The sequence below is a fragment of the Mercenaria mercenaria genome, chromosome 12, assembly GCF_021730395.1.
Source record: "Mercenaria mercenaria strain notata chromosome 12, MADL_Memer_1, whole genome shotgun sequence".
NCBI lineage: Eukaryota > Metazoa > Mollusca > Bivalvia > Venerida > Veneridae > Mercenaria > Mercenaria mercenaria.
This window is the reverse complement of record NC_069372.1, coordinates 32,509,068-32,529,039: the sequence shown is the minus strand read 5'-3', so window position 1 is coordinate 32,529,039 and position 19,972 is coordinate 32,509,068. Positions and strand designations below refer to the sequence as shown.

Genomic DNA, 19,972 nt, shown 5'->3' with positions numbered 1-19,972 from the left:
CAGATTGCTTTACAATGACTAACTTCTCTCATACTATCTTCTACAGTAAAATATTTAACCATTTTCTCAAAGCTTCTCATTCAAAGTTTAACATAAAATGCATATAAGACACCAAGCCAGTAATAACTACTGTGTGAACATTGATAATGTATCTCAGACAGTCGAGTCTTTTCAATTCACTGTTTTCATATTCCACAGAGATACTTCACAAGAAATGAGAAGTCGGTAAGTTTGTACTAAACAGCAATTTTATACATTTTAACAAATTTTGAAGACTTTTATATAAATATATAGCGAGAAGATCTCTAGACTGCATTCAGTTACAGTATGAACATTATAGCGAGAAGATCTCAACTGCATTCAGTTACAGTTGAACATTAAGCGAAAGATCTCTAGACTGCATTCATTACAGTATGAACATTATAGCGTAGAAGATCTCTAGACTGCATTCAGTTACAGTATGAACATTATAGCGAGAAGATCTCTAGACTGCATTCAGTTACAGTATGAACATTATAGCGAGAAGATCTCTAGACTGCATTCAGTTACAGTATGAACATTATAGCGAGAAGATCTCTAGACTGCATTCAGTTATAGTATGAACATTTGCAGTTCTACGTGTTTTCATTGGTCACTACATTTTCAGAATACCAAGAATGTACAAAAGATGGCCTGACATTTAAAGATGAAATAAGTTCTATCTTTAGAAGAGAACAATTTAAGATAAACTGGATTTATTTCAAACTGGTTACACCTTAACCAATGAAGTAATTTCTATCTATATTGCAGAGGTTTTCAGCATACCTAAACAATCTCTATCACAACTGACTTACAATCTGCACACTTGAAAATAAAGTTATTTATGTGTATAATGTGTCAGAGACTGTCAGGTAACTTAGCAGCTCAACCTAGAACCTGTAGCACATAGTCCTCCAGATCTACTTGCATCCCTACACCTGTACCAGAAATAACTCTGTATGAAGGGCTTACTGAAACCGTTGTTAACAACCCCTTACAAATGATAATGTAAAGTTTGGGATTTTTGCAGACTTAACATCAAAAGAAATCATTCAATTGGAAAGTGGAAAAACAATTAGGGCACCATGAGCCTAACAATGTAGTGAAATGTTAATGCAGCTCTTTTACAGAACAAAATCCTCTTTTCAGGCTGAAACTGTAAGGATTTTATATAAAGACTTTTCTCACAACTTGTAACATTGCTGATTCCTCTAAGGTCTAGACCACATCAACATTCAATCAAACAAGCTAGACTGTTGTACCTTTGTTGAATAATGGTTCAATATATGATGTATGCCATATTTATATTCATGAAGTAACAATGGTGATGATAACAATGTTGATCACAGTCCATCAATCGCTGTCAGTCAATCAACAAACTGACATCATCTCATAGAGCCTTGAGAGCCATATGTATTTTTGTGTTGATTATAAACGTGGTGATGATGTATCTGACCATCTAGTTGTGCCAGTTCTTGTTTTAACTTTTCATTCATATCACGTATTGCATCTGAAATAATGGTGAAAAAGACATCAAAATTAAACTTTTTTTCCAAGGCAACAGCACTATCATATAGAACTAGAACATGTACACATTTAGCAAGGCAGAGCTTACTTCAGTCTTGACATTTGTGTATGCAGCTCTCCTACAAAAATCCCTAAAAGTAACAAAACAGGTCAGTTAGCGTCTAATGTGCTCAAGTGCATGCAGAGAAATAAATCCTTTTGCAGCAGATTTAAAGTTATTTCTTACAATGTGATAACCTTATCTTTCAATTGCAGATTCTAATTCTAGTTTTGGAAATTGCTGATCTGAAACAAGTAATAATTCTATTCATTTTCATTTTAAAGTGATTTGCCTACAAGAGATCTCGTGTCGAATACTGAAGTCCATACTAATACTCCACCTGATTTCCAACTTCCAAAAAGAAATTATGTATTTCAATTTTGTAAAGGTAAGTTTAAAAGGGTTTGTGCATAGTTTGGTTTGTGCATAGTTTTCTTGGAAATAAGAAACCAGTTAGACCAACTGAGCATTACTAACATTGTTTAACCTCTGTCAACAACACCTCCAGGGACTACATGCCTCCTTCAGAAAGGTGTTCATTTCCAAATAGAGCAGTGTCCTAGAAAATGAATATATCTAGAGCAATCATTTCTGAGAAAGAACACTAAGAATCTGCCACTGGTTACAGTTGAAGACGGGAATATCTGGCTCACGTATGCGTTTAGGTGATAACAAGGCTCTGCAATATACCTCCAAACCAGGTACCTGTGAGCCTGATATTCCAATCTGCACCTTTAACCAGTGACATATTATTTTTCTTGCATACTGCACTCTACAAATAACAGAATAAATTACCAATTGTCCTTATAACAATACTTTCTTCTCTCAAACAAAGCCCCTCAATTTATCGTCAGTAAACAAAAATGCCGCAATTATATCTTTTATCAAGTTTTACATAAAGATATACAAGAGTCTACTACATATAATTTGTTACGTATCTTTTACAGCACCTGACACAGGGGTGCCTGACTGGTTTTGCCAGCATGGCTAAAATCATGGGAAACACAAGTCTGGTATGCAAGAAATTTTAGATGTGCACATTTCTCTAATCAAAAGCAAGGTGTGTAACTTGCTCAATGAGTCACATATTTTTACTGACACCCACCTGAACTGGAAGATGTTGATGATTTACGACTATCCATACGTAAATCTGAAACAAACACAACATTGAATTAATGTCAAAGCCACAGTTATCATAGTTTGTGCTTCTATTCTTAGAATAAGATACTTGGAATCTTTTAGCTGTAACAGAAAATCACATAGGAAACCCATCCACCATTTACACTGACATTTCATTATGGCTTTTTATCACATGTTTGACATCACGGGAGTGAAATAAAGCCATTACATAAATTTGATAGTAGTCACTTGTGTAATAAAGCTTTGACTACGACGTTGTTTCAAATATTGGAAATGTTGGTAAAATTGACTTGCTTATAATAGTTAAAGAAAGTAGAATTTTTTGTTTCGGCTGGAAAGCCAACATGTGATTAAAAGAATATTACATTTGTGACTTTCCACATCGTCATATAAAATTGATAAAATGCTCAGCAGAGCCCTGCATTTTATTCAACTCGTTTAATAAATTCAGTATGAAAAGACACTCATGTAATATCCTCTATATACACACATAGCAAATCTCCTTTACAATGGCGAGTGTCTGTTATATACCTACTACAAGTAAATCCACATGTTTTGAACTATTTACTTAGGTTTTGCATTTTGACCAAATTTAGTTTGAAATCTAAACCTCTCTACTATTATCCTACATTTTTAAAACACTTTATATTATTTTACATCCTTAACCTTTAGCCTGCTGTCGGCAAGTGATTCTGCCTTTGCGACCAGTGCAGACCAAGATCAGCCTGCACATCCATGCAGTCTGATCATGGTCTACATGCAGTCTGATCATGGTCTACACTGTTTGCTATTCAGTCAGTAAATTTTCAGTGAATACCCCTTCGAATAATAAATGGTATTGCCGATATTAAATGATGGACCAGTCCATTTTAGAAATTTAGCAGGGTAAAGGTTAAAGCACATTTCTATTATTAGGGAAGTTGAGATTTTGTACTTGTGCCTGGGATGTGCATGTGCAGTATTTCTATCAAATGTTTGTTGTGAATAAATTTAGATCTGACCTTCAGTAATTTTAAACTTATAAAGACAAGTTTTGGCAGACACTCATTATTATGTAAAGAAATTTATCATGTATGCATATCTTTAAAATAGCTAGAGGGAATTCTGTAACCAAAAACACTTTTTATGAAAATTCAAAACACAGTTTTCTCATGAGTTTGTACATCTTTATGCTCTAATAATGTCCTCAGTGTATCTATCATTAAACTTAGGGCTGGGACGATTTCAAAATTTTGAAACCTGTTAATCTTTTGTATGAATTCGAACCGAACGGTTAATCAGCCGCCATATTGAAATGCTGTTCTTTCTGACGACAGTATCAAGTACTTCCAGCAGCTGATTACATTAGGAATTTACGAACTTTATCCTTGCAAACAATGTGATAATTAATAAGTCATATATTGTGTATTTATTTACACATACATGATAGCAAATCCGAGACTATTGACTATGTTCAATGTGTTTTAGCGGAAATTACTGCGGGTCTATTTGTAGTCAAGAATGTATAAAGATAAAGTACAATTCGTGATGTTCGTCGTCTGAAAACGATTAGCGGTTTTGCAAAATTAAAACCGGTTTCACCTAGATTTCGAATCGGATCCGATTAACCGAGTAATCATCCCAGTCCTAATTAAACTTCCAAAAGCAAACATTTATAAAGGAAATAGAAATGAAAACAGGAATTATTTTACTAGGCAGATCTTTTATAACATATTTCAAAAATATTTTACACTGTAATTCTGTGTGTAACGTAATCTAAAAAGAAAACAGTGATGGCAAAGTAAAAATTAAGATAACATCATGTAACTGATAGTTTACTTTCCAGACATACGGGAAATTTTAATATTAAACATGCATGTGTTGCAAACTCAGTTTAAAAGCATTCAGTGTAGGGCAGCGACAGTCCTAGATATGGTATCAGTGAGAGAAGGAATGGCTTTAGATGCCTTGTCTTCATATAGCAATATCAAATTCTGGGCATACAGTTCTTCCAATATACAGACTACAGTAAGAAAATACATTGTGACATACTACAGTTTAAAATTCAGTAGAATAATTGAGGCCACATCACTGATGTCGTGCTGAATCGTGCAACAAGAAAATATATTGATACTTAATCAGAAATTGTATTTTGGAAAGGATAAAATAACATTTAAGAAAGTGTGTCTATGATTGTTTTTTCAATGTGTTTTCATTACAAGTCATGCAACATATGATAAATCTATATAGAATACCAGACTCTTGAAGATTTTTTAACTGAAAAAAATAAAATGTTTTCCAGTTTCAATATTTCTTTTTTACTCTGAGTAAAAGCTAATCCTGTCATGCACATAGGAGGAATTCAAGTTATTTTCACCCAATACATTCTCTACATGTGCTACAGTAAAAATGAGAAAGTGCAAGAAATAAGAATAAAAACTTGTTATTGTGTGCACTTTTTGTACTTATTACCTCCCTTTATACACACAAACTCTACCTCCATCTAACAGGTTTGTCTGTGCAAGACAATAAAAACATCGTTTTCAAGATTAACAAGTATTACAAATATAAAACTAGAGCTATTATTTAAGGTGATTCATACTCCCACCACCTTAAAAATTAAGTACAAAAGTGAGATGATTCTAAAGTTACTTTAAGTGAGTTATGCTAAAGATTTTTTTTAATTGCAATCAGTTACTGTGTCAATTTAATTTAAATTTCTGGTGTCAATGTTATTAATACAAATAATCTGGGAAGGAGGAATGAGCAGACAGATGGGCAGAATATAACTGCAGCACCCAACTAAATTGTAGCATTATAATAACTTTTGAATATTAAATTTTGAAAGTCAAGTGTGCCCAGTTTTCACATTTGCTGTGGAAAATATTACAATTGGCTATGCTTAATTTCTTTACATACCCCAGTATGTAGGAAAATAATTTACCAGACTGGAATGTCTTCCTTTTTCATTTTACCCTGATTTTAAAAATCATGAATTGTGCAAAGCAGCTACTGGTTAAATGTAATTTTACAGAATGATTGTTGTGAAATTACCTGAAAATAACAATTTATTGAACTAGTGAAATTTGACTAATTACAAGGATTGCTATCAGGGTATAAATGTCATGTAGCTTTCACACAAATAGATTATAAGGATGTGCAACTACCCAGAGAGGTAGGTCCCTACAAATTATTAATGGATCTATTGAGGCGACACCAGATACACAAATTATTGATAGATCTATTGAGCTGAGACAACATACAGAACAAAAACTACTTTAAACAATGCCCTGCTGTTTTTTTGTCTCCAACAAGAAGTAAAATATGTGAGTTAAACAAATTGTAAGAATCTACAAAGATCATATTGGGCTGATATATAATTATTTTGTTATGTCAATGATAAATTCTTGTCAATTTAACTCATGTTGTTCTGTTGTTTTACCTCTCCTATAATCCACAGTATTTTAATCTTATATTTGGAATCAATAATGAATCTTGAAGGTAGCATGATGTAACTTGTGGCATGTATGAAAATAATGGCCCTATAGACAATATCCCCAATATTCTTATTTCAGGAAAGTAAGCAAGTATGTTTGCGGTCTTGACCTATATTTCTACTAAAATCAATGGGTCAAACAAAAACACATAAAAGCATGATAAACAAGTATTTAAACAAAACATTATAAACCTTAAATGAATTTAACTGGAAAAATAGTTTACCATAGTTGTAATACATCCCACTTCCTAAAATACCACTCAGAAAAATTTGATCAACTTAAAGATAAACAAGAACTGTCAAAGGACAGAAATGCTTGACTACTCAAAAGCCTTGCCATTAAAAAAGTTAAACAAGCACAAAGTCATAACAATATTTAGTCACAGAATTTTCCCTACTTCTGATGCTTAACCTTTAGCCTGCTAGCGGAAAGTGATTCTACCTTTGCGACAAGTGCAAACCAAGATTAGCCTGCACATCCGCGCAGGCTAATCATGGTCTGCACTGTTCGCCATTTAGTCAGCGATTTTTCCGTGAATAATAAATGGTATTGTCCAAACTGAACGATAGACCAGTCCATGTTAGAAATTTAGCAGGGTGAAGGTTAATGAGATAATAAGATTAAACAAATAATTGCTAGGTTGAACAAGGAGCTGCATTTTAAAAATGCAAAATCATGCCCCAGGTGTATGCCCAAAGATGTTGTTTTTTGAGGTTTTCAATTTAAAGGTAATGATCATACGAAAGTCAAGGTCATCTAAATATAGGTCAGTTTGTAGGACTTACTACAAAGTTTGTCGAGTGTGAATATGAACTCAACTGGGTCATTTACGTGGGCTGCAGGACCAAAAATATTGTTTATTTAGGTTTTAAGTTTTAAGCCAAGGGTATATGAGGGTCAAGGTCATTTATATATAGGTCAGTTTGTAGGTCTTGCCACACTGATTATCAGTGTAAGTATCAAGTAAATCGGGTCATTAATGTGGGCTAACTAAGCAAAACAGTAAAATCTGGTTTGTATGGACAGAAAGGCATATCAATCGGAATATGCCTGAGGATATAAAAAGGGGCATACCTTCGTGAAAAAGCAAAACCTGGTCACAGCATATCAACATAGTAAATAGGAATTTGAAGTTTCAATCTATTTACATACTACATGCAAGATCAAAACAGTGAACAAGGTATATGATGTTTCAATCCATTCCCATTAGTGGATACTTAGATGCCAGCTTACATACAAAACTTGGCTCTATTGGGATGCTGACGCAGACACCTATCATGTGTGAGTGTAATAGCTATACTTTTTCTTTGAACTGTAAAGCTTAAAAGAAGTATTTATTGTCAAAACTATAAAAAACTATAAAAGTAATGCATTAAATATTAAACAAGAACATACTTTCACTCACTTACTACATTTTTAAGTCAGTTAAAGCCCTCAGATCATCTAAAGATAGACCACGTCTTGGCCTAGAGTTACTGTAATTTTGACTTCTACCTTTTGTTTCTATCACGTAATAACTATTTGATCTATTACTATAATACCCATCATCTGTGCAGCGGCATTTTCAATAGAAATGAATAATACAAGTCTATCCAAATAAAGTTTCTGTCGGGTTAACAGGTGTTTCTTCGTGTTGTAACATTTGCAGAATTCTGAGGTTGTTGCCCAAGCCTGCTAACGTGAGGGAACCAACTTATCCCAGAGGATATAGCACCAAATGAACAAGAATTAATGTTTTTCTTGTGTAAAATATGCAACACACTAACAAATGAATATATTGTCCATCAACAACATCAAAAGTTCAATGCCTGGGAATATCAAGAGTTGTTGTTCACAACGACCTAATTTCCTTTTGAATTATCTATTACAGGCCTGTAATGTATGCTTTGCTATGGAATGTGCATATATAAAATGGTGTTTTAACTGCAGGTGAGTACGAGAAATCTCTCACATTAAACATGTTTACTCTCCTGTTAAAACAACCTAGCATATGACAACAACAGTTTTATGCTAGAATTTCCTCTCACAAGAATTTTAAAGCCATCACTTTATCAATATTCCTCTAAGAGGTAAATCATTTATGAAAACACCTTCCCAATATGGCCATTTGTTTCAAAATCTCTTGGGTGTAACATCTCAATATGACATGGGTAACATTAAGAACTTTTAACCACTATGATTCCTATATATAGGATAATGTGAGTGAGGTATAATAACGACTCATCACACTCGGTCATCATTTCTGTGCAAAAATCATTATCAAAATATGCTCTGAATACCTTCAAAACATATTAGAAAACTTGTACCTACCATTGGGTCTATTCGGACTGCCTATATGGGGCTGTCTGTACTGTGTGCCTATACCAGGATGGTGCCCGGGACCAGGCTGCATTGCCGGGTGACCCGCAGGAAAACCATGACCCGCTGGGTGACTTCCAGGATTGCCATTCATATACGGAGGCCCATTTTGTTCATATGCTGGCCTAAAATTGAAAGAAATAATTATGTTTGCTCAAATAGGAAGTACATAGCAGTGCAAATCAATCTTGCTAAAACTTTTAACTGTGTAAATGAGATGGGACCGTTATTAATTAAGAATTTTCAAATATTTTTCAGATATTGTACATATATTTTTAAACAAGAGGGCAGTGAAGGCCCTTTGTCTGCTCACACAACCTGAAACATTGTAGAAAAGTTTGTTCCAGACCCAAGTTTGGTGAAGGTCAATCAAGTGGTTCATGACAGCAAGTCATTTCAGATCATAGAAGATTTTTCTATTTTTAACTATTGTCATCCTTAAAATGGGCAAAGCAGAAACATATAAAGATTAAATTTGGCGAAGATCCATCAAGTGGTTAATGAGAAGGAATTGTTTCAAGATATTTTTTTCTATTTTTGGCTCACTGAGGTTAACATTCATACCAAATATAAACAAGATTGCTCCATGCATGTCAAAGTTATGGAATGACAGAAAGTGAATGATAACAACAGCTCACCTCAAGCACTTTGTGATGAGATTAAAATTGATGTTATTTTTATGAAAATCTTCTAATCAGTTTAATTAATATGGAGTGGACACGATTAGAGCTTTGACCTCCTATCTGACCTTTGGCCTCCAATTGTGACCTTGACCTTGGACCTAGCCACCCAGGTTGTGCACTCTACACATGTCTTAATGAAATTAACAACTGATTCCAGTTTTATGAAAATCTTTATAGTGGTTAAGAAGACATGGAGGGACACAATGGACAGACAGACCAATGGAAGGACAGGCCTGACTACAATACAGCCAAAATATACTTTGATTCAGGCGGTATATTTAGGAATTCCTTTAACCTTTAAAATTTGTACTTTCACAATTCTTTAACTTCTGTTCTGTGGTTTACTGTATAAAATGTTACCTTTGTTGTTGTATAGGATCTGCGAGTCTGTGTGGTGGTTTCAGCGGCTGACTCCTCGGTGCTGTTGCTGGTTGCTGTGAAGGCTTAGACCTGCCATTACTGGTTGGACTGTTGTAACCCTGAGGAGGAGAACCAGGATATATAGGGTCCCGGAGAGCTGGGTTGTCCCGCAGTGGTAGGTCAGCAGGGGGCTGTTAACACACATGGTTAGTGTTATAGCATGCAATTATTATTCAAACTTGTTAGTATTCTACAATTTACTTACATGTGGTAAAAATTCACAGTTACTGTTTAGTTACTTCATATAATGTTATATACATGTAAAATAACAGACAGGAAGACAGTAGTTTTAAGACACTAATTGAGATAAAACACTTCAATATCGCTGGTAGTCTATCAGCTAGTTCTTGGGTTTTTTTTCTCTCTTAAAATTGAACTTCAGCTTGTCCAGTAGCCTGGCTCCCTGGCTGCATGGTTATTTTTTTATATAAATACTGCAAACAAAATAAGAAAATCTTAAGCCTCTAAAATAGCACATTTTATCTGATGGCTGAACCTATGTTCGGAGCCAGGGGCAATAAAAAATGTCAATGTAGAAGCAACCTGCTGGAGTTACTTCCCTCTTAATGAATAAACATATATATGTAAATAAGAACAAACATAGGGACGGGAGCCAGTCTACTTGTCAAGTAAAACCAGGAAAGATCACGAATCAAATCTACCCATTGAATTTGGCTCAAAAATACATTTGTAAGCAGCCGTTGCTCTATTAACAAGAGCTGTCCGAGGAGACAGTGCACTCAACTATTTCATAGCTGGATAGGGAAATAGGGTACATCTGGGGAAGCCAGAGCTATTACAAGTGTTCAAAGACTCCAATGAGGATGACTTTACCCGATAATAGTTTAAGTCCGAGTCAAATGTATGTAGTAATAATAGAGATAAAATGAAAATGTATCAAAACGTTAACTAAAGGGACATTATACCTGAAATATTTACTTTTTAAGTTTGAAGTAAATGCATCAAATAATAACAGAGATAAAATGAAAGTACATCAAAACTTAAACCATGGTGTGGACATGGATGCAGACACTGGGGCAAGTAGGACAACTCTCCATGTACAATCTATCTTCTGATAATATCAAACCCCTCACATTTGGTGCTTTACCACGAACAATATTAATAGACTGAAGTGTAAAAAGCAAGGAAAAGTAGCTTGGTTAAAATTAAAAGTATACAATGTAAAAGTAGCTATCAGGCAGTTTAAGGTGAGACATGATCAATACTTCATATAGCATGATAATAAAATCATTACTTATATAATGCATTCTGATCTGTTTTATTACTTGAGAGTAACGACTTTCTATATCATTTGTCAAAACTATGTTCTAACGGACTCAAAAAAACCTGGATTTTCCTTCATCTCATGCACGTCTGAAAGGTGATCAGTTGAGCTAAAAAATGAGCCATTTAACAATTCGTGTGAAACTATTGCTTTTTTCTTACGTAAGCTCTTCATTTGAATTCAACTTTATAGTATTATGACTATAAATAACTTATAATTATCACTAATTATAAATAAATTGATTTAATTCCCTATGATACTGCTTTGATACAGGGAAGGTAAAATGTTGTGCTCATGACCTTTGACATCCACATGTTGACCATGACCTTTGACCTATTGACCAGGATTGTGCATTCTGCACAAAGTCTTGATGAGGTTAACAAGTAATACTTGTTTTATGAAAATGCTTCTAGCAATTGATAAGATATGGAATAGACACCAAACAAAGCTATAAATAATCTTTGGCCTCAAGGTCTGGGCTTGATCCTTTGGTCTGGGTCTTGCATGATTTTCTTTGTTTAATGATGGTGAGTATTTAGGTGTAGTTAAATAAGATTTCTTTAAAGCAACACAAACCTAACATTTTACTAGGCTAGCGGATTGTTAAAAATAAGGGAGTTAATAAAGTACAGTTGATTAAGTTTTTGGGACATGACATATTATTAATAAGATTAAAACAAAGTGAAAGATGCTAGAACTAAAATTTTATCTGATGTAAAAAAATAATTGCACAATATAATGTGTAAAACAAATAAAGAAAATAGTTTTGATAAAATAATTCAAGGATTAAAGCTTGTATAATCACGCTGTTGCCCCTTTTTTACATATTGACATAAAAATATCTCCTTTTTATTTACAAACAAAAAATATTATTTGTGTATCATATGATCCAATTTTAATTTTTTCATTTTATTGCATGCACGAGATAAACTTGCTGAAACTATTTTTCATTAAACAACCAACAAATATATAGAGCAACTATACTTCACCTTTTCGAAAGTCAGATGAAAGTATATTTTCCTTGAGAAAAGTGAAATTTAGATAATGACACTCCTATTTTGTCTGAATGATCTTTGCCCATGTAACAATACATTTTGTGCTATTTTAAAGTAATCTTACACTGTAAAAATGCATTAAAAAGTTTTTAATAAAGCTTTCTGAACTACTCTGATATACTTGGGTATAAAAATCTATGCAAACAAGATTACCAGGTACAAGTTTAATTACATCATTATTTATTTTACTCAAATTATCTTATCAAATGGATCAAAACACTGAACATAAATTAAAGTTGTGATTTTTGTTAGTTTTGGATACAGATTAGGTTAAAAGAATAAAGTACAAACAAGGAATGGCAAAACAATTACATTACAGTCAAACCCATCTATGAAGACCATTTTTTGAATAAGAAAACAAGTTGTTCATTGTGCTGTTTGTAAGTAAATGAGCACAGAAAATGGTGACTTTTCAATGAGCACACAATTTAAAGTAAAAATGAAGGTAATACACAGATCTCCTTTTTAAACAGCATGTCATAAAAAACATTTTCTCTAAAAATCGCGATATTATTTCTCTCTGATAAAATTCACTTGCATCAAACTTAAAATACAAGTTTTGTTCTCCAAGAAAAGTAAGCAATTGAAATAATACCTGAGCAAATTTGGCCTGGACAACTTTTCCACCACTTCCACCACCTCTGTATTGTGGTGAACCTCGCGGAGAGTGATCCCGAGACCTATGTGAGTCCTGTCTTGGCATTGACTGCCACGATGTTGTTGCCTGGTTTAATCTCCGCTCAAGATCATCTACACGTTTCATTAATTTTTCATTATCTCTATACAAGAGTTGCTGGTCCTGTCGAACTTTGTCACGATTAACCTGCATTTCAGCATTTTCTGTCCTACAAATTAGTTGTATAACATAGTAAACTTCAAGAAATCAGCACAGCTAAAAATGCTTCTTACTGCCATAAAAACAAGAACTGTTCGAAGAACAGGGTTTAAACTATCAGCTAAGCTATTTGAAGTGTATAAGAGGTTTAAATAATAAAGATTAATTTTACATATTAATCTCATTTATTATGGCTAAATTGAACTGGTCAACTATTTATTATTAAGCTTGTCCTAATTTGTCGTCTGCTGTTCATAAACCTTGACGATGCATGCCAGTCACGTGACATATAGGTATAAATGTAAGCAACACCGTCTTCTGTCCTCTTTCAATACCGGTAAATCGAAGTGGATAAACATTGTATTAGTTATGTCTGCACATGGTCGAGGATCACGGAGAGGAAGGCGGAGAAGGGACGACCCCTCAGCAGGAGAGAAACAAAGGCCAGAGATAGTTATTTGACAAATATAATTCGGCCGATGATAGAGGTATGAACGCTTCGATTATTGATTTTGACGAAATTTTACGGGTGTTCGATATAATGCCACGTAGTGCTCACGTGGTTGGTCACGAATATATGTCGTGCTGGAAACATGGAAAGTGTAGATAGCGTCTAGGATAATAGACACAAATAACGAAAATGTAGATGGCGGGTTGAATCTGGCGACTTCTGTAGCTAATTCTACTAGCAATAGCAATAATTTTAGCGAAAACGAGTTGATTTTTACCATATATTGATAATCTGCTTAGGCAGACAAGTTATGACATAACCATGCATGTACCATTCTCTTTAAAGCAACGGATTTGTACAGTTTTGTTGTAAAAGGGTGCGGTGGAACTGACCGATTATGATAACGGTAGTGTTTTGTCCCTGTTTAGTAACAGTAAAAATGAGTGCCGTCGAAGTGTGTAAAGATGATATAGGCTCTACAGAAAAATGGTCTAATGCTTTTATAATATGTCGAACTTCACGAACTACGGAATTATCTTTTTTATTATTAGAAAGGATGCAGTAATTCACGGGGGTACATTTCGGAAAAATTATGACCAACAATTTAGGTGAAAGCAAGCTTAATTCCCTCGTCGTGGTCGGCAATCAATCAGGATTGGTGGCTACGTTGCATGCCTTTGCGTTATGAATACATTTACAAGCGTGTCAAAACCAAAAAATGTCTGTATTGACTTTAACAAAGGCTAATTTTTAGTTTATCGTGCCATCGCAAAGTTTAGGCGTCACATAAAAAAGAGGCGTAGTGCATTTATTATTTAATATTATTACCCCAAACTTCCAGCACCGCTAGACAATACATATAACCTGATATCTATACCAATCCTAGTAAGATACTGGAAGAATGTTAAGCAAAATTATACAAAAATAGCCGCTTGTTTTATAAATTACCTGTAAATTTTTATACAGCGCGATCATAAATAGCTATTTCGTTTTTATCATAAATACATTTAAAACACTACAGGCACAAAATTCAGACTTTCGGCCAGAAAATACAAAAAACATAATAGAAAAATATATATTAATAAAAAGACGGCAGCAATTTAAAATATAGAGTTAAATTACTGTCAGGAAATTCTTAGTGACCTGTCTGGTTTATAAATAGAATGTGTGTATTGATAATGGAATGGTCCGTTATTTGGGTAGAAGTGTTATTCAGTATAATGCGGTTTTTACATTAAAAGGGCAAGGTAAATCATGCTGTTTTCCCTAATCGGTGGACCAGTCTATATATTGGAAATCAAACTACACGTGGCATACGCACGTACATGGTTTATGCGGATTTTAAAAATAAACATGTTGTTGCGATGTTTTAGTAAGTTTTAAAGGATTCTTTGTTCTAAATTTTTATTAATATGTTACTGAATTTATTAACAAAGATAGGTACAGTACACTGGCAGTTCTTGACTTTTTGGATGATTTTGGTTAGAAATAACTTCGGTCAACAACTGTTACATCAAACATTTTGTAATATTTACTTCATTTAAACTTTCGGAACTTTCGACAAATTTGATAGGAAAGCAACAAAAACAAAATAATAATATGCCTCCACCCAGACATATTCTAAAATGTATCTTTCGCCAGTTTCGGGCTTTGAAATTAAAATGAATTAAAGACCTGCTCCTGTCCTACCTTTTAACCTTAAATTGTCACTGAAAAAAGCATAAAAATCCTAAGTATGAACATTGAAGCCTGTCAAATAGAGTCTGTTTTATATAAAATTCTATATAAAATACATGCGTTTTTGCGTGCTAAAGTGTGGCGCGTGGCCGTTAAAGAGGCACCACAAAATAACTGTATTTTGTATTTCCATGATGGTAATTATACATGCTTTGCATGAAGCAAAATGAGAAATAACAAGTCTCTAGTTACAAATTGACAGTGACATAATATAAGGCCAAGACAATGTGTGTGATGGCTTAACATTTTATTGAATTACTGTAGCAATATGTACAGAAATCAGTGTATTTAAATTTCAATCACATTTTGTTTCTACAAAATAAGATAGCAATTCATCTATAGTTTTGAAACTATGCCGAAAAGAGATTGACCGAATAAGTTTGCAGATGAAGTTGTCAATATACATTTGTTCAGGAAAGGCTTAAATTGTCCACCTGAAAACTTGTAGTATAGTTATATACATGTATTACCTGTATTCTAAGAATGACTTTCATAAAGTTTTTGTGGTGGAAAAAAGTATGTTACCAGGTCGTGGTTGGTCTTTATCTGTTACCTGTTGTGCTCTTGGGTTGCGTGCATACAATAGAATTCGAATAGTTGCGGAGCAGGGCTTTAAGGTTCCCTTTTATATATAGTATACCACATACAATTCGTTTGCGTAAACATTAAAGATTGCGTTTTGTTACCTTAACTCAGAGTTCCATATTTTAGTGAGTCTTGTATAAGAAAAACGTGAACTCGGACTCAAATAAAACATAATAAAAAAGTAGAAAGGTCATTTTGCAAGTAGAGAAATTTCGGTTTGAAAACGTGTAAACAGGTATGACCTAGTAATCGAACTGTACGATTTGGAAATATCCATGCACTGGCCAGTTCCGCTGGACCTACTACGATTGATTAACGGCACAATTATTATAGTAACGTAATCAAATAAGAATGAATAAAATAAAAACAACCCCTATCATTATTAAAATGCCATGTGAAAATAACACGTATGTGTCCAGAGTTACCCCCGCTGTCGCCAAAACGTCGGTGGGCAGCTTCTTTATCCATTTTTAAAAAATACAGTTTGCTGCGTGACAGTTAGCTATGATGGTTGGTCCGATTTGGATATCATGATTATTTGAAAATAGACAGGTTGAAATCTATAGTCTTTACTTCATAGACACAAGTTGCTCAAATTCCCGGTGGTTTCTTTAATGGCATGGTGTACACCTCTTTAGTTTCAACATATTTATTTCATAATGCACATTTATGCATGACTACTGACAAGACTACACACATAAGGAAAGGGATTGGAAAGATAGAATTAACTAAAATAGTTCCGCTTCTTAGAGATGATTTACATACAATAATGGCAGGCATTGAATATATTATCGTAAAATACATTACATTGAAATAAGCTGTTTTATTAAACTTTGAAGTTTTAGAAAATGGCGAACAAGGAAATTTGAAAAGTTGCGAGACGAGAACGTAAAAAATTATCAAGCAATAATCTTAGATTTGCTTTAATAGCTTCATTTTGAGCAGTAGTAATTCAAAATAGTAACTGTGTTTGGTTAAAATGTCGCTAGTTGTTTTACCTATGCAACTGCGTAATGGAGTATGATTGCTAACTACCAGAAGATAATAATAAATATTGAAAATTGGCGCATATGTTTAGTATTAAAGAGCGGTGATTTTGAAAAAGTAGAGAAGATCTGACGCAGAACTTGGAATGCTCTTCGCGATATATGCTTTTGAATATCTTAAAATCATAAGAATTTTGGGGAAATAAAAATTTTTAAAGAAAAGAAGTGCATTAAAAATTTATATTTTGTGGCGGAAAATTCTTACGCATAGGGGCGGCCAGGATTTCACATAATAGATACATTTGTTTTACCCCCTATAAATCTAATTTGCCTAGAGTGTCGTCTGTAGGTGGATAACAGTTTATAGGGTTCAAAAAATTATTTTCTGGGTTCTAAAATTATCTTTGGGTTAAATGAGCTGTAAAGTACTTGCTAGATTAGCTTTGACTAAAGCGGTCTTTAATAGCTCCTATTTTGTTAGGCCATTCTGTAGCAAAGCAGTATAGTTTCATGTTGCACTGGTGATTCGATTAATAGGTTGGCCCTACTGCGGTGTACCTTGCGGTTATATCAATCGCCGAGCGGCGGCGAAAGTAGCATTAGTAATGCTTTGCGGTTCTATCTAGCGCCATGTCAATGAGTAGCAAAGCAGTATAGCAGCATGATTGCACTGGTTGTTGGATAAACAGGGTTATATCAGCGAGAGTAGCATTAGTAATGCTTTGTATCTGGCGGTGCCTATGCGGTGCAGATTTATTACAGATCTATATGACGCCGAGCGGCGTTATTGGTGCAACAGGGGTGGGGGCTTCCCAGGGTTTCTTGTAAAGTCCGCTCTTGGTCGCTCCTATGCGTATGTCTTTCCATAGCTATAATCTATGGATCGAACAAACTTCATTAGTGTCGTCTGATGAGGTTTATTTCACGTCCGTCATGACCATATCCGCCATTCATATTTTCAATTATATTCTTGGAAATACTTTTAAAAAGTTAACTTGATGGAATTATTTATATGTGGCAATGCAATAATCGTCAATAAAAATATGAACTATCACATGTCGTTGCGTTATTGGTATTTATCAATTGAGTCCTAGAATAATAAAGATTAATTTTACATATTAATCTCATTTATTATGGCTAAATTGAACTGGTCAACTATTTATTATTAAGCTTGTCCTAATTTGTCGTCTGCTGTTCATAAACCTTGACGATGCATGCCAGTCACGTGACATATAGGTATAAATGTAAGCAACACCGTCTTCTGTCCTCTTTCAATACCGGTAAATCGAAGCCCACCCACCGCACCCAAAATCTTTTATTTTATTAGTCATACTAGTCTGTAACTGTATAAGGGAAATGAAGTTCAATTTTTCTGCCGTTGAGTTTTGTATATTTCAGTTTTGTTTCTTCACAATGTATGGCAAACCCGGCATCGCTTGGCACTGTCGTTGGTATACAAAAAGACGGATGAGTTGATTTTGCTGGACCTCACTGAGAACATAACCTACATGCCGAGCCGACCATAGTTGAGCAGTAAGACTCGTGGAATTAAGATAGCCGAATGTTCAAGTGAAAAAGGAATTGTAATATATTTAAATACTTAACAGTCGTTTTGTTCAGAGTTCGGAGGAACCGAGTCAACGAGACACTAATATACCATTCTTATTCTAGGAGAGTAGGTTTAACAGTTGCTGAACTGAAGCGGAAACATTTTATAATTTAAGTTTGTGACGTGTTTGATAACAGAGTGACTTTAATATTCATAAAGTTCCAATTATGAGGAGATGATGACTATAAACGAAGCATGAAAGAAGTTTAAATAGTGCTGGGATATTTACAAATAAATGTTACTTTGTATTTTAACGCGTACTATATACAATGTCGTTATTTCTTTTAACTATAAGAGTATATTGCTAATGATTCATGTTTCATTCAGATGTCTATATATTTAACAACGTGCGATTAACATAGATATACATTATATAAAATATTTTCTGTCATGACGGCGGAAAATTCTTACGCATAGGGGCGGCCAGGATTTCACATAATAGATACATTTGTTTTACCCCCTATAAATCTAATTTGCCTAGAGTGTCGTCTGTAGGTGGATAACAGTTTATAGGGTTCAAAAAATTATTTTCTGGGTTCTAAAATTATCTTTGGGTTAAATGAGCTGTAAAGTACTTGCTAGAATTAGCTTTGACTAAAGCGGTCTTTAATAGCTCCTATTTTGTTAGGCCATTCTGTAGCAAAGCAGTATAGTTTCATGTTGCACTGGTGATTCGATTAATAGGTTGGCCCTACTGCGGTGTACCTTGCGGTTATATCAATCGCCGAGCGGCGGCGAAAGTAGCATTAGTAATGCTTTGCGGTTCTATCTAGCGCCATGTCAATGAGTAGCAAAGCAGTATAGCAGCATGATTGCATTGGTTGTTGGATAAACAGGGTTATATCAGCGAGAGTAGCATTAGTAATGCTTTGTATCTGGCGGTGCCTATGCGGTGCAGATTTATTACAGATCTATATGACGCCGAGCGGCGTTATTGGTGCAACAGGGGTGGGGGCTTCCCAGGGTTTCTTGTAAAGTCCGCTCTTGGTCGCTCCTATGCGTATGTCTTTCCATAGCTATAATCTATGGATCGAACAAACTTCATTAGTGTCGTCTGATGAGGTTTATTTCACGTCCGTCATGACCATATCCGCCATTCATATTTTCAATTATATTCTTGGAAATACTTTTAAAAAGTTAACTTGATGGAATTATTTATATGTGGCAATGCAATAATCGTCAATAAAAATATGAACTATCACATGTCGTTGCGTTATTGGTATTTATCAATTGAGTCCTAGAATAAACCAGATGCCCATGGGCAACATGTCGAGCCTGCCTTTTGATCTCCAACTCTGACCTTGAACTCTGAGATAACCTGGGGTTTGCGCATGACACTCACTGAGCTTAACATTCATGCCAAATATAAACAAGATTGCTCCATGCAGGTCAAAGTTATGGTCCAAACAAACAAATCCGGACGGATGGACAGACACACGGACGTACACCAAACAGCCATTTGGATGACAATAACTTTGCTTCTGCAAGCGGGCTTGACAAAAAGGAAATTAAAATGGTAGTAACGGCTGAGAGTGGCTTGTGTATATAATGTGCATGCGTGTGAATGTGCGGGTGGTGGTAAAACTGACTATTTGACCTTGAATATAATGTATGACACACTGAATCCTGAATGGTAACAACTGTGTTTAGTAAAAAAGGTTCTTCTGTTTTAACTCTAAAATCAGTCAAGCAGAACCATTTTCAGACCAAGTTTGATGACTGGGTCAAATACTTTTTGAGACATGCATGACACACTTCAAACAGAAG

General features: G+C 34.5%; 1 protein-coding gene across 20 annotated transcripts in view; it reads right to left on the bottom strand.

The window, feature by feature from the left end:
• Positions 1-412: 412 nt before the first annotated feature.
• Positions 413-19,972, bottom strand: part of LOC123534316 (kinesin-II 85 kDa subunit-like) — a 174,644-nt gene continuing 155,084 nt past the window's right edge. For 16 of the 20 annotated variants that reach the window (XM_045316512.2, XM_045316508.2, XM_045316509.2 and 13 more), the window contains 6 exons: positions 12,598-12,847; positions 9,603-9,793; positions 8,512-8,684; positions 6,425-6,448; positions 2,691-2,735; positions 413-1,528 (listed from right to left, as the gene is read on the bottom strand). In XM_045316512.2, coding sequence (XP_045172447.2) covers positions 1,404-1,528; positions 2,691-2,735; positions 6,425-6,448; positions 8,512-8,684; positions 9,603-9,793; positions 12,598-12,847 — 808 coding nt within the window. In that variant the 3' untranslated portion in view covers positions 413-1,403. Of the gene's footprint in view, positions 1,529-2,690; positions 2,736-4,959; positions 4,982-6,424; positions 6,449-8,511; positions 8,685-9,602; positions 9,794-12,597; positions 12,848-19,972 lie in introns of all 20 variants that reach the window. The other 4 variants (XM_045316500.2, XM_045316502.2, XM_045316497.2 and 1 more) reach the window with 4 other exon arrangements.